This window comes from Nycticebus coucang, chromosome 2, assembly GCF_027406575.1.
Source record: "Nycticebus coucang isolate mNycCou1 chromosome 2, mNycCou1.pri, whole genome shotgun sequence".
Classification (NCBI taxonomy): domain Eukaryota; kingdom Metazoa; phylum Chordata; class Mammalia; order Primates; family Lorisidae; genus Nycticebus; species Nycticebus coucang.
The window spans coordinates 62,734,953-62,751,668 of NC_069781.1; the positions used below are offsets into that span (position 1 = coordinate 62,734,953).

At 32.9% G+C, this 16,716-nt stretch overlaps 1 protein-coding gene across 1 annotated transcript in view; it reads right to left on the reverse strand.

The window, feature by feature from the left end:
* CCDC171 (coiled-coil domain containing 171) overlaps positions 1–16,716 on the reverse strand; it is a 473,803-nt gene that overhangs the window by 65,574 nt on the left and 391,513 nt on the right. The window contains exon 25 of the mRNA XM_053574177.1: positions 8,724–8,876. Coding sequence (XP_053430152.1) covers positions 8,724–8,876 — 153 coding nt within the window. The remainder of the gene's footprint in view (positions 1–8,723; positions 8,877–16,716) is intronic.

Genomic DNA, 16,716 nt, shown 5'->3' on the forward strand with positions numbered 1-16,716 from the left:
CCACCACTTGCCAACTACTAAGTATGACAATCTGAATGATATTTCCTATAAAGCTAGTAATGGTATGAATGCTCCTCTGATTTGCAACTTACTATTTTCTCATAAATAAAGTCATATGAAATTAAAAATATACTGCTTAGACATAGTGTGGAAATGAAACAAATTAATAGTGTAGTTTGCATCATCATTATTCACAGCAAAGCATTTGGGTTGGCGTTCTATGTTCAATACTGAAGCATCTTATTTCTCTATAGCTGTGGGTGCACCACTCTCCAAACACCCACAAGTAATTGGTTAAGACTTTCTGACTGCTGTACTGTTCTCTACTGGGCTGCATGGAACTCAAAAGTTCTTTACTCAAAGCCTTTTTTGGTTATGTAAGTCAAGATAAAATCTCAAGAGCAACCCTAACTTGATGGGCCAACGACTTAATACACTGGCAAAGTAAAAAGTGCTAGCAAGTATATAATTGATGAGAAATCTTAGATGAACACCAGCATTACTACTGTATGTTGCTGATAAAAAAGCGTAAATGTCACCTAAAGAGGGATAAAGTTTTAAAGATAATCATTCATGTTTACAATATGGTCATTCTCTTTTTATGTATTATAGCAGTATGATATATTAAGGTTTTGATGAATAATGAATATTTACTTTTTATTCTTATCTAGTGAAATGGCTGCATTAGACAGTAATGAAATAGTTATACTAGCTATCCTTGGGTCATTATATAATTGATAATAATCAACATTAATACAGTACTTATTATGGGCTAAAAGCACTGACAGAAGGGTTGTTTCATTTCTTTGACTATACATAAAATCATTTCCTCCTGGTTACATTTTTTAAAGGTTGCATAGCTTAGCTGAAGGAAATACATGTAACTATTAGGAAATCTTTTTATGTATAGGTAAGAGAACTAATATTTATTAAGCACCTACAAATATGTCAGATACTGTGTCTTAGTTTTATCCTTACAACAACCCTAATATGTAGGCATTTTTATCTATTTACCACAAATACCTAAACTGATGCTTAGAGTGCTTGGCTAATAAGTAACAGTGTCAGAATACACCTCCAGGCTTGCCTGATTCTAAAGTTTTCTGTGAGGAGTCTGTTGAGAAGGGGGTGATGGCAGGCAGGGTGGACATCGGAGGAGACAGCTAGAGAGTAGCCAAAATAACAAATACTAGAGAGCAAACAAGAACACCAAGAAGAAAATGGTCATAAGTGAATCAAATCATATTATAAAGAAGAAATCTGGAATTAGAGGTATAAGAATGGATTGGGAACCTATGAAAGTGAGGTATGGAGTAACTATTCCAAGCAGTCTCAGGCTTCTCTGGGTATAGGCTTTTTGGGTGAATTGTGTGGCTTTACTTGACAGGGGAAATAGAACTAAAATAACAATACACTTCCTATTACACAAAAGTCATTATATAATTTCCTTCATTAAATATATATATAAAATCCATTCTTCAGAGCAAAATATGACATATATTTTAGCTGCTTTCCCCTTTAACAAGGTGTCACATACTCACACATTCTTCAGAGACTCCACAAACATTTTGTCATATCAGTACCTTCTTCTGACAGTGTTAAACAAAATGAACTTCTCTCCTCTGTGCCTCCACAGACTCTATGTATGTCTATTTCTGTTCCCCTGCTATAAGAGAAACTCACAAGAGCAGACATCATGCCTTATTCACCTCTGGTCCCTATACCTCAAATAACACCCACTTAATAAGCATTTCCACTTTGTTAAATAGGAGTAGAAAATAGTCTGTGCAATAAGAGACACACAAGTGTGTGAGTTCCAAGGGAAAGGAATTAACATACATTTAGTGCTTTTCAGACATGGTGCAAAGTACTGTCTATATATCCCTGATGGCCAAAATACGTATGTAAGTGGCTATTAATATGCCCAAATATTAGATAAAAGATACCTCAAACTCAACATATACAATGCAAAATTCACGATATCCTGTTCCATTGTTTTTGTTCTCAGTAAATGAGATAATCGATCCATTTCTAAAAGCAAAACCCAGAAAATGTCTCTGACACACCATTTTCTCTTATCCTTCGTCTTTAATTAACTTATCACACTGCAGCCAAGGTGATATTTTTAAAAATATAAATATGAAAGCTAGTGAATGATGCCCCATGATCATATCAATGTACACAGCTATGATTTAATAAAAAAAAAGATTCCATCCAGTGCTAGAATTCAATGATTTATGAGTGTTAAAAATACTTTGTACCAATACATGTAACAGCATGAATGAATCTCAAATGCATATTCTAAGTGAAGAAGCCAGGCTCAAAAAGGCTACCTACCTATGAATATATTCACAAGGCATTCTGGAAGAAACAAAACTAAGAGGAGCTCCATGGATGCTGGAGATTACAGCTGGGGGTATTGATTATAAAGGGGAGGTATGAGGACATGTTCTGGGGGTGGGAGTGGGTAACAGAACTATCCTATATCTTGGTTGTGTCAGCCAAAATTCAAAGAACAGTACACCAAAAAACAGTGAATTTTATTGTATGTGACTTAAATTATTTAAAGCATTGAAAAACTTTCTTCTCCAAATCCAATGCAATTTTTGATAACATAATGGCTGGACAGTTTCCCCCAAGAAGTTACTTCTGGTCTTCCCCATTTGCTATCATTGTTTTGTTTTCCAAGACAGATGAACCAAGTTAGTTCATCTGTTTGTTTTTCTGGTATTATTGCTGTGTTTAATCTGTAGACAGACATTCTACAGAATTCTCTTTTGTACTTCTGTTTTTTAGTGTGGTACATCTAACAATAAAAATGTGAAGCACATTACTTCTTTTTAAAAATTTTTCAATGATTTTGCCTTTGCTCTTAGGACAAAGGCAAACATTAAGGTCTGACCTCTGTTCTTCACTCTAGACTACTCTTATATCTTCCATCTCTTGCCTTTGCTTTCTTCCACTACTACATTTAGAAATAGGCTTTGTTATGACAGTGAGGTATATTAAGCACAAGCTGATTAAGATTTATCAGTAGCATAATGATTGGTAAAAATCTGTTGAACCCATAAAGAAATAATCTCTTTGTCAAGTTTGGCCTTTCTTAAAATGCATGTAATTATTTTTGTATGAATAACTGTAATAAGTAATAAACAACAGTAGAGCCACATCAAGCTCACACAACCACAATGGTTTTTCTCAGTTTCTTCTTTCCATCACAGACTTTTCATAGATGTTGCCTCTTTCCTTATTCTGGTCTGGATCATGATTCTGTCACCTCTGGGTAACTCCTATCTAGAGTTAGATATTAGCTCATCATCACTGACCCTGAAAAGGTTTCACTAATACCCTAGTATAGGGCAGCTCCTTTGTTTAAAATATACTTATAAATTCAAGTTCTTTTCTTTCAGTGGGTTATCTTGGTTAGTAATTACTGGTGACCTTTAAGAAAAGAGTTTTAGTGGAATGATAGACTCAAAAGTCAGATAGCAACTAAAGCTTAGGAGCAAAGGGAAGTAGCAAGTATAGACTACTTTTCAAAAATGTTTCAGTGAAAGGGAAGGAAGATAGGCTTCAGAAAGAGCAGAGATTTCAGTCATTAGAACAGACTCATGGTGAACATAAAGAAGCATTTAGACAATGGGCAAAAACCTGAATAGACATTTCTCAAAAGAAGACATATAAATAGCCAACAGGTATGTGAAAAAGTCCCAATATCACTAATCACCAGGGAAATGAAAAGCACAATGAGATATCACTTCACTTCTGTTAGAACAGCTATTATCAAAAAGGCAAAAGAAAAGTGTTGGTGAGGATATGGGAAAAAAAGGAACCCTTATACACAAGGGTTACATTACTCAGAGGAATGTCAATTAGTACACTCATTATGGAAAATAGTATGAAGTTTCCCCAAAAACTTAAAAATGGAACTACCATATGATCCAGCAATCCCACTATGACCCATATATCCAAAGGAAATGAAATCACTATGTTTAAGAGATACCTACATTCTGTTTTTTGCCGTGTTAATCAAGTTTTCTATCATTTACAATTGATAATATTCCTAATGGACGTAAGTCCAAAGCTAATTCTCTTATCCACCAAACAGTATTGCCTCTCATTTATGAAAAATGAAGACAAAGGCATGCTCATCTACCTTATGTAGAGAGTTCTCAACAAGTTCAAGTTAGAAAATGCATATAACATTTGAGTCTTTTTTCCATCTTGATGCCTCCAGATTTGTTCTTTTTGCTTTACATTGCTTTGGCTACTCAGGTTCTTTTCTGGTTCCAAATACATGCAGAATTATTTTTTCTTGGTATGTGAAATACAACATTGGTATTCTGATGGTGATTGAGCCATATCTGTTAATCATTTTGGATAGTATGGCCATTTTAACAGTGTTGATTTTTCCAATCATGAACATGATATGTTTTTCCACTTGTTTTTCCATCTGTTTGTATCATGTGTGATTTCCTTCCTAAGAGTTTCATAGTTCTTGTAGAACTCTTTTACCCCCTTGGTTAAGTATATCCCTAGGCATTTTATTTTCTTTGTAGATATTGTGAATGGTATTGAGTCTTTGATTTGACTATCAGCTTGACAGCTATTGGTCAAATACTACTAGTGATGTTATTGGTAGAAATGCTACTAGTTTGTGTATATTGACTTTGTAACCTGAGGCTTTCATGAATTTACCTACCAATTTCAGGAGTCTCTTGGTGGAGGTTTTTGAGATTTTTCTCAATGAAAGATCATATCATCAGCAAAGAGAGATAGTTTGACCTTCTCCTTCCTGCTAAGAAAATGTAGAAAAAACTCTTCTAGATATCAGCCCAAGAAAATAATTTATGACTAAGACCTCAAAAGTAATTACAGTGACAATAAAAATAAATAAAAGGGACTTGATAAAATTAAAAATATTCTGCATAGCTAAGGAAATAATCCACAGAGCAAACAACAATTTATAGAATGGGAGCAAATAGGGAAACTATCCATCCAATAAAGGATTAAGATCCAGAACTTACAAAGAACTCAAATAAATCACTAAGAAACTCCCCCCCCCAAAAAAAACCTATTAAAACATAGGCAAAAGACATGAATAGAAGTTTTTCAAAAGGTAGACAAATGACCAACAAACACATGAAAAAATGTTCAAGGTCACTAATCATCAGGAAAATGCAAATTAAAACCACAATTAGGTGTCACTTTACTCCTGTTATAATGATTTTTATTTAAAAAATAAAAAAATAATAGATGCTTGGCATGGATGCAGACAAACAAGATTGCTTATACACCATTGGTGGGACCACAGATTAGTACAACGTCTATGGAAAACAGTACGGAGATTTCTCAAAGAAGTAAAAGTAGGTCTACCATTTGATCCAGCAGTCTCACTACTGGGTATCTACCCAAAGGAAAATAATTAATTTTATCAAAAAGCCACCTGCATTCGAATGCTTACTGCAAGAAAATTGCAAAGATATAGAATCAGCCCAAGTGTTCATTCATCAATTCATGAATGGATTCACAAAATGTGATAGATACATATACCATGGAGTACTATTCAGCCATAAAAAGATGAATTAATATCTTTTGCAGCAACTTGGATAGAATTGGTGACCATTATCTTAAGTAAAGTATCTCAAGAATAGAAAAACAAACACCACATGTATTCTCTAATAAATTGAAACTAACCGAGCAGTATATACATGCACCAAGGACAGTAAAAGTAATTAAAAATCAAGCAGGGGAGAGTGCAGTAGAGAGTAGGGGCAAAACCCTACCTAATGTGTACAATGAACAGTATTAAGGTGACAGGCATACTTATAGTGCTGACTCAAACATTACAAAAGTGATCCATACAACAAAAACATTGAGCCCCTTAAAAATTTGAAATAAAAATAAAATGCATATACAAATGTCTTGAAAAATAAAAATTATTATATAAATTGATTATTGTTTTTAAAATAGTAATTCCCAACTAAGGGAAAAAACAGGAGAGCATACATCCTGTAGAGATATGAAATCGGACAGTATTATCCTAAAATGATATATCAGAATCACCAGGGGAATTTTTTGCATTATACATATCTCCTCTTAAAAATTACTGCCAGGGTAAGACACTTCTCACAAATGACATGATGAGAATATCCTAAAGATATGTTTAGAAAGGGAAAAACATTGAGAAGTAGACTTTGTTATGACAGTGAGGTATATTAAGCACACTTTCATTAAGATTTATCAGTAAGTAGCATAATGATTGGTAAAACTTTGTTGAACCCATGAAGAAATAATTTCACTTTGTCAAGTTTGGCCTTGCTTAAAATACATGTAATTATTTTTGTATGAATAACTGTAACAAGTAATAAACAATAGTATAGCCCCATAAAGCTGTCACAACCTAAACAGCATAATGTAATTTTAACTAATAAGATCAGAGAGTTCGCCGGAAGATACATGAATATGCTTCAGAGGAAGAATAGAATAAATTCCAAATACTCGAAATGTTAAAAAATGTTCCTCCTCATTTTATTTCTCTTTGTGAGGGTCAAATATACTAATCTCATGTTAAGAAATCAGGCCGTATATCACATGTATAATCCTGGCTCTTTGGGAGGATGAGGCGGGAGGATCACTTGAAGCCAGGAGTTCAAGACAGCCTGAGCACAAGTGAGACAGTATCTACAAAAAAATAGGTTAAGGATTAAGATCAAGAACCTACAAAGAACTCAAATAAATCACTAAGAACCCCTCCCCCACAAAAAGAAACTATTAAAACATAGGCAAAAGACATGAACAGAAGTTTTTTAAAAGATAGACAAATGGCCAAAACACATGAAAAAATGTTCAAGGTCACTAATCATCAGGAAAATGCAAATTAAAACCACAATTCGGTGTCACTTTACTCCTGTTATAATGATTTTTATTTAAAAAATCCAAAAATAATAGATGCTTGGCATGGATGCAGACAAACAAGATTGCTTATACACTGTTGGTGGGACCACAGATCAGTACAACGTCTATGGAAAACAGTATGGAGATTTCTCAAAGAAGTAAAAGTAGGTCTACCATTTGATCTAGCAATCTCACTACTGGGCATCTACCCAAAGGAAAAGAATTAATTTTATCAAAGAGCCACCTGCATTCAAATGCGTACTGCAAGAAAATTGCAAAGCTATAGAATCAGCCCAAGTGTTCATTCATCAATTCATGAATGGATTGATGTGCATCCAGGCATGGTGATGTGCATCTGTAGTCCTAGCTGCTCAGAAAGCTGAGGCAGGAGGAGGATCCCTGGAGCCCAGGAGTTTGAAGTTGCTATGAGCTATGATGACCCCATTGCACTTTAACCTGAGAGACAGAGCAAGAATCTGCCTCAAAAAGACAAAAAAAAAAAAAAAAAAAAAAAGAAAGAAAGAAAGAAAAAAGAAATCAACAAAGTCATTTATTTTGAAAATGTAACTCACAACTTAGGTGCCACATTACTGGTATTTTTACATTATATTTATTGGATAAATTACTAGTATTTTTCATTGAGCAAATATTGCTGAATATCTATTGTAAGTCAGACTGCTCTCAACACTGGAGAGCCTTCATAGGAGTGTAATACTCAAAATTACTTGTCTTTATGAAATTTATGTTCTACTAATCGTAGGGATTAAGGAATGAACAATAAGGAAATGAAATACACATGTCATTGATGGTAAGTTCTATAGTGAGAAAATATAAAATAAAGAAGGTGGAAAGTAGACAATATGGGGCAAAAAAGAAATAGAAATAGTTTTTGAGGTGGGTGGAGGCTGGGTGGTTGTGATTTTGAATACCTTGGTTACAAGGGCTTCACTGAAATGCTGAGCTAAGACCCAAAGTGGGTAAAGAACCCAATCATAATCATGCATCTATTTGCTTTAGTGCTAACTCCTTTTCTGTTGAATCTATCATTTGAAATGGGTAACAGCTAAATGGCAAAATTATACTGTTTTTTTCCTGACAAGTCACCTGTATCTACAATAATCAAACCAAAAAAAAGATATTCCAATTATTGGTAACCCTCTGAATCCCATTGTTGACACAGCCTTTTTAGAAAAAAGTTTAAAAGTCCATTCATTCCTTTACATCACAACTATATTCATTTTTTTAAACTCCCCAAACACATATTTCAAATGTAGACAAAAAAGTTTTTGTCTTAAATGAGTCCAAATTTCATCAGAGGCTAAAATTTTAAGACATAAAGTAACTGCTGAAACTGAATTTTAATCATATAGATGAATCACAACATGCATCTTTAGCTAGGCATGTATTATGGATAAGTCTAGTTTTCTACAGAGAATAATCACATGTTCTAATTACCATTTTGGTTATACGCATAATTAATAATATTCTGTCTTAATGGGATACACTGAATCTTCAGACATTTGCAAGCTTTAACTATGCATACTGCCAAATCCAACTGTCAGCTGCACTGCCAAACACAAAGGAATCTTGATGCAGTGTTTTAGCATTGATAACAATATGCATATCTTTGTACATGATACAATGGAAAAATTAATTGCTTTTTTCCTTCAAATTTTCTCCACCCTAACAATTTTATGTCACTTGATTAATCATTTACCCTAATTATGTTATATGTATTGGCCAGTGATCTTATGAGTGTTAAAAACATAAATGTAAATGCAACACAAGATCCAAAGAGAGAAAAATATTGTCAGATAAGGACTTACTGATTGTAAACTTTCATTTTCACGTAAACAAGCTGTCTGAAGTTCTGATTTCAAGGTTGCAATATGACTTCGATGAGATGTCATTTCCTTTTCTAATGTAGTGATTCTAGCGCTTGCCAGCTGATAGACATCCATGAAACTTTTAATCATAGCCTTAAGAAATAAAAATAATGTCACTTACAATTCAAATAAAGCTGTCCCCAAAGGATAATTTCCATAATTTGAAAGCTAAATCATTAAAGTTTTAAAATAAACAACTTTTCATCTTTCTTTAAAATAACAAAGCTAAACCTTACATTTTATATTGAGAACAGTGACTATTTTAAGAAAGTTTGGGAGAAAATAATTGAGACTTCATTCTAGAGTATTTATTTAAATAAGATGTACTTTGATCTATTGTGCTTAAAGTTTAGAATGCAGTTTTTAAATATGGCAAACTTATTTTCTGTAATAAAGTTAAAGTCAAGTTGTATTGACCTAAATTTCAATCTTAAGAGAGACGCAACAGATGGATAAACAAGATACTTCAAAATGAGCTGAGTTAGTAACATTTTCAATTCAGCTAAAAATCAGATATTTTGAAACAGAAGGAGCTAAAATAATCTTGAGCATAATTATGTTCATTCATATATCAGGAATGCCTTCAGATTACACTATATATTATAAAATAAATAACACAAGCAAGATAAATATTCCTAACTTTAAGCATATATTGGCATAAAATGCTTTATATCAGAGGATGAAGATATTTGGGAAAATATAACCTTATCACTTAATTTAATAAATAACTTATCTCCCCTAAGTATTACAGGATTTTGGTAATTGTATCACAGTTTAATCATATTTTATAAACTTTTTTCTTCTATACCAATTTGTAGTGCATTTTAACTTCAAGACACTATTTTACCTTTTTAAAAAAGTCTTTCAAAATACAGCAAAATAAAATCAAATATTTCAAAGACACTATCAAAAATAATATATTATTCATAAGAAAAAATGTCCCTACTATCACCACAATATAGTACAATGGTAGTCAGTCTGAGAATTTGAATAGGGAAAGCTTTGGGAAACTAGATATTGAAGTAATTCTGAATGCATTTGAAAAATAATTTGTGAACAAAGAGTAAGAAACAGAATATATAATGTCTGAGAAACAGAAATTAGATACTTATAGATAAGAGTAAAAAAATTCAGAGCTTTTTGCCTAATAATTTCCTGCTTACCCTCAAAAACCCAGTTCAGATACCATCTCTTCCAAAATCCCTCTGTGAACCCAAAAAAAACATTAACTTCTACCCCGGTTCTCTATGGATTCTTCATGCCTGTTTCTACTACTGTACTTATTGGTTTAACAGAAATTTATTAGTTTACATATTTTCTTCGTTACTAGACTGAGGAGCTCCTAAGGACAGACACCGTGCCCACACATCTCTGTAGGTTCAGGGATAATAGTGACTCACAGTGAGTACTTGTTTGAATAACTGCCTGAATTGATGAAAGACTGACTGACTGAATGAATGAAAAAGTGGATAAAATAAAAACGTAAGTTGAAGCTATATGGGATTTTTATATCAAAGGTATATAAAAAACCTTAAAAGTAAAAGTAAGGTATATAAAAATAATCTTATTTTCAAAGACATTTGGGAAAATGTAAGATTAACACTGAATCTGATGAATCATACATTCAAGTATGAAAAAAATCATACATTCAAGTTGAAAAAAAGCAGAAGCATAGCTATAGGAACAAAAGGATGGAGTACACCAAAGTAAATTCTATTAACCCAAACTAAATAAAGTATGGTACGACCTGATGCCTGGGAACACCTATCTTACTTTGAGTCATTCCAAGGTAAATTTATAGCTAATATTATTGTGATATATAACCCTTGGTCTCAACAGTATGTACAAATCAGAAACTGTTAAACATATCTGTTTCTTCCTATGTCAAACTCTCTCCATTCTTATAAATTCATCTATCTTCTCCATTGATACGTGAACCAGGAATTACAAGTCTGGTTTTTTCTGGTCCTTACTCTGCCACTTAGTTAGCTCTGTGTCATTGGGGAATGCCACATAATCTCTCCAAGCCTACATCTCCCTCTATAAAATGGAAAGAAGAGTCATTTTCTTATCTGTTTCCAAAACTGTTGTAAGCCTCAGATAATTAAAACAGATAAAGTTTATTAGGTATTTAATGCAGTTCAGGAACAATGTAGCCATACAGCACACTTAATTACATTTATCTTCACAGTAACCACACAGAGTAGATACTATTTTTAATCTAGACTTGTTAGAGTAAAACACAGGGACTTGGAGAAATTAAATAATTTTTCCAAGATCACAATTAGTTATAAAATGGTCAGGATTCAAATCTAAGAATTTCTAATCCCAAGCCATTCTCTTAACCCTTCAACTGTATTGCATCTAATACAAGAAAGCACTATGAAAACAGTAAAGGAATGAATTTCACTATAGTATTATGTTCAATTTTTAAATTCTCCAATAAAATCTGTTTTCTAATTAAATCATAGCTGTGTACATTAATGCAAACATGGGGTACAATGTGCTGGTTTTATATACAATTTGAAATATTTTCATCAAACTAGTTAACATAGCCTTCATGGCATTTTCTTAGTTATCATGTTAAGACATTTATATTCTACATTTAGTACATTTCACACGTACCCTTGTAAGATGCACCGTAGGTTTGGTCCCACCAAACCTCCACTCTCCTCCCCCCACTCCCTCTCCCTTTTCCCCATATTCTTGGGCTGTAATTGGGTTATAGCTTTCACATGAAAGCTATAAATTGGTTTCACAGTAGGGCTGAATACATTGGATACTTTTTCTTCCATTCTTGAGATACTTTGCTAAGAAGAATATGTTCCAGCTCCATCCATGTAAACATGAAAGAGGTAAAGTCTCCATCTTTTCCTAAGGTTGCATAATATTCCATGGTGTACATATACCACAATTTATTAATCATTCATGGGTTGATGGGCATTTGGACTTCTTCCATGACTTAGCAATTATGAATTGGGCTGCAATAAACATTCTGGCACAAATATCTTTGTTATAGTGTGACTTTTGGTCTTCTGGATATATATCTAAGAGAGGCATTGTAGGATTGAATGGTAGGTCTATTTTTAGATCCCTAAGTGTTCTCCAAATATCTTTCCAAAAGGAACATATTAATTTGTATTCCTACCAGCAGTGTAGAAGTGTTCCATTTTCTCCACATCCATGCCAACATATCTGGTTTGGGGATTTTGTGATATGGGCTAATCTTTCTCCACTAAAATAGTAATAAGACAGTCTGTGACCAGTGATTTTGACATGTATGTCCTTGTTGTATCAGGACCTAAAATGTAGTAAGAGCCTAAATATATGCATAAATGCTCATTGAATGAAAATAAAGGAACCTTCTGTCAGTAATAGGCTCCCGGATTATTATTTCACTATAAAAACAGTAGAATTGACTTGAATATTTTTGGATTAAAAAGTTCAACATTTTAAAAGTTACCTTGTTTCCTAAATTTGGATAAATCTATTTCATTAATTGTATATTCATGCTATTCTAAAAGAAATAAATAATATTGATGATATTCATTCAAAGCTTTTTTAAAATAAAATACTTTTGAGAAGTAATATCAGAAATTTTATATAGTGAATGAAATAAAGTCATAATTGTTTTGGTTCCTTTCTTTTCTAGTTTTAATAACTAAATTCTGATATTCAATGAAATGTTAATAGAAACCACATATTGTTTATAACACCAAAAAGTATATAATAATAATAATGATCCAATTTTTACTTAGGATTTAGAAATTTAAGCATTAAAAATCTTTTAAAGCAGTATTTCATTTGAGTGATGAAAGCAATTTGGTAACAATGTATGTGATATTTTTTCAGGCATCAAGTACAGAGATTAACATAGAAAGCACATTTCATGTTACTAGTATGTACAATATACACTATACTCTTGTAAAAATCTCTATCAGAACTGGAAGGTAGGGAAAAGCTTCATTGAAATGTAAAAGTTATTCAAAGAAGCCACAGACCTTCTAAAGAACAAAAAATGTTAACCTCCCGTATTAAAATGTGTTTCAAACTGTGCAGTAAAGGATGCCAGTGGAAAAATACAACTCTTTAATGTAGAAAGGAGAGCCATGTTGGTAGAATAAATGTAAATGATAATCTGAATCAACTGAAGGGTAGAAGAAGAAGGAGTAAGCAACTAATAACCCCTGGATCTCGTAAAATCTGCCCCTTTTCCACACACCCTGCTCCTGAATTAAAATATCACATGGTTTTATATTAGGAAACAAGGAAAGAACATCACAACATTGTGTACAGCAAATGCCAGAAAGTGAGAACCTGCCTCATGTCATCTTTGGTTCCAGGGATTTTTAACTATACCATACAGTGAGATCTGTATGTAATATGAGAAACAGAACAAATGACAGTTTCTAGACCAGAATATCCTTTATTTTAGGGACAATCTATAGTATTTATAATTCACAGTTACAAGATGAGAAAATCCAGATGTCTAAAATTCCACATCTATCCATTTTAAGGAAAAACATATGTGCTTTAAAATATAAACAGGCAATGTCATGTGAGATATAAATGGGTGAATGTCACTTGAGGACTATTATATATTATTATATAATTTGTTTATATAATATTGCTACATAATTTGTTTATATCTTATGTAGTTTAGAATGATTTCAAAATTGAACATCAGGGACATGGAATCATTTAGGATCTAATGTTAGAAGGAGAAATTAGTGTAAAATACTAAAGTTTTATCTATGATTTTGGGCAACTGGGAAGTAAAAATCTCTAATCTTTCACTTTAATAACTTTTATAATTATAAATATACTCCATTTCCATTTAGCAAAGCAAATACATCATATGAAATAGATATGATAGATACACTAAATATGAGAAATGTAATAAACTCTCATATAATGTGAATAAAAGTTCCTATCTTATAAAGTTTTTATGAAAACTAAATGAGTATTAATACATGAAAAACCTTACACTACCTGGAACATAGCAAGCACTCAGGTAAATTTTAGCTGTAATAATGATAATGGTGCCAAGTAAGGAAAATTACTGCTTTAACTCATAAAAGAAAGATTCGATATTTCTGAAGAATACAATTAGATATAATGGAAAATATTTAAAATATAAGGGATAAACTATCTGGGTGGCAGGTATACTTATAGGCCTGACTCAAGCATAACAAAACCGATATATGTAACCACAAACATTTATACCCCTATACTATTTTGAAATAATAAAGAAGATATTCTATACATATTTAATATATTAAGATTCCTTCAAGTGCAAAAATATTTAGAGGCTAATAATAGTTACTTGAGCCAAAAAAACTTCCCTTTGATAATAAAAGTTACTATTTATGATGCTGTTCTAAGAAAGTAAGTCTCAAAACATAGTAACAGTTTTTAATATCAAATTTTGTTTGTTGGTATCGGAAATTAAAGGAAATGCCCATTATTCTTCATTATAAAAAAGTAACTCTGATAAAGTTACTCATTTAGTAGACTTAATTTCATTCTAATATTTCCATAATATTTTATAAAGGTAAGGGCACAGCAGGGAATGAGATGCAAAAGGCCTGTTACTAACAGCATAGGAATACCAATTGTGACTCCAATCAAGTCCCAGTCTAAGATCTGGAATAGGAGTCTTTAGTTTGGTGTTTAATTTCTGGCCTTGACAACAAACACTTATTTTACCACAACATTCCACTGCAGTAAAAAGTTATACAGAAAGACTGTATCAAGTGCAGATTGCCATCCATCTGCTTGCTTTGCCACATGTAACTGTGCACACACATGTGTGCACACATGTATGCATGCATAAAAGCTCCTAAGAATACCATCAGCTGAGAAGACATCTGAGGACTCAATAAGGAATAAAAAAATGAATGGGACCAGAAATGAAGTTTTAGCCCAAATAAGAGAACACTTCAACTACTATTCTATTGACAATCACAAGTGTTTGGCACTATGGTTGAATAAAGATGAAATGCTGCAATACACACACACACACACACACACACCCCCATACACATATATATGTATATATAAGGCACTGCATATTTACTAAGAAATATCAATGAAATGTAGTTTAGTGGTCCAGCACTGGTATTATCCACTACAGCTTCATGAAACCTCATCAATCAATTGCATCAGATATCTACTTCAACCAGTTGGATGGCATGGTGAGGATGCTAGTGATGAAACAGCCAAGATTGGTCAATAGAGATAGGCCAACTCTCAGCAAGACAACTGGCCATGTTGCACAAACACGGCTGCTCAAACTACAAAGGCTGGACTTGGAAACTCTCTGTCATCCACCACATTCACCAGACCTTGCCTCAACGGACTTCCACTTCTTGAGAGGAAAAATACTCAATTCTCAATAAGCTGTAGAAACTGCCTTTAGCAATTTCATTGCCACTGGCTCTCCAGGCTTCTTTGTTGCTGGCATACACAAGCTACCATTGAAATGAAGAAACTGTGTTGATACTTTAGATGCATATTTTGATTAACTGTACTGCTTCTTGTTTGAAATAAACTAAACTTTTGATTTGAAATTGGACATTTCATATTTAATGATGTAATGCAATGGGTTCATTGCAACTACAGGTGGGCTTAAAGCTAATCATAAATAGCTATGAGATGTGGGAGGATTTATTCTTGAAACTTTCACTCTCAATAAAAAGTTATTATTAATGATTTTTAGTGAAAGAAATATGATTGGATATATTTTATTATTTTTTAAAAACTAGTATAACTTTTCATGCTATAGCACTTTGGAAGTGTAATTCTAAGTCTCCGTGCCCAACATGCCCTTGATAGATGGTTAAACTTAAATAGGAAAGATGAAAATGGCAGAAGTGCACCATTGGTTGTGTTTACTAAATCATAGCAACTCATGTTTCAATCCTACTTATCAATTTAAAAAGTTTTAGATGAAATTTTGGCTCTACAATTTCCAACTTCCATGAATTAATCAACTTCTCTTTAACAAGTACATTTTATATTACATGTATGTGTGTCTGTGTACACTTTTTAGAGACAGGGTCTTTGTCTGTTACCCAGGCTGGAGTGCAGCGATGTCATCGTAGCTCACTTCAGCCTGGGACTCCTGAGCTTAAGTGATCTGTTCGCCTCAGCACATATCACCTGCAGGGCTAAATTGTGCATTTTATGTAGAGATGGGATTTCACGATGTTGCCCATGTTGGTTTCGAACTCCTGGCCTCAAGCGATTCTCCCATTTCAGCTTCCTAAAGTGCTGCAATTATAGGTGTGAGCCATCACACCTGGCCAAAAGACACTCTTTGGCTAAGAAATTTTTATGTGATTTTTTATATATTTACATCATTTTAAGAAAAAAGTACATAATTCTAAAAACATTTCTAAACAACTATTTCATAGTGCTTTTTCTATAAAATTCCAATAGAGTGGTTACTTTTTGCTTTGTTTTACAAATGTCACTTTACCTTGAAGAGACAGACTGCATATTTAATATTTCTAGGTGAAATGCTTCTGATAACCACACGCCATCAAAGAAAAGATCTACAGATTTATAACCCTTCACTTTGTGAAAGAAAATCGCATGATTCATACTCAAGTTTAAAAGTGCTTTTAAGGACTTTGCCATAAGAAAAATAGTGAACCTTATATGGAAGATTTTCAAGGCTATCTCCTACTTCATTATAAACTATTATAAAGACTGTACTATGTAAAATAATTTAATCCACAAATGCACTTAACCACATAGGATACATACTTATGTATGTATGTATATGTGCTGGAATAAAGAGAAAGTTAAAAAGAGTAAGAATGCCACTCTTTGTCCCTCTGCGATGCAGAATCCTACTCTTCCATTAACATACCTCATAGGACATATTATGGTGCAAGTGAACACACAGTGCCAATCCATAGTAGAA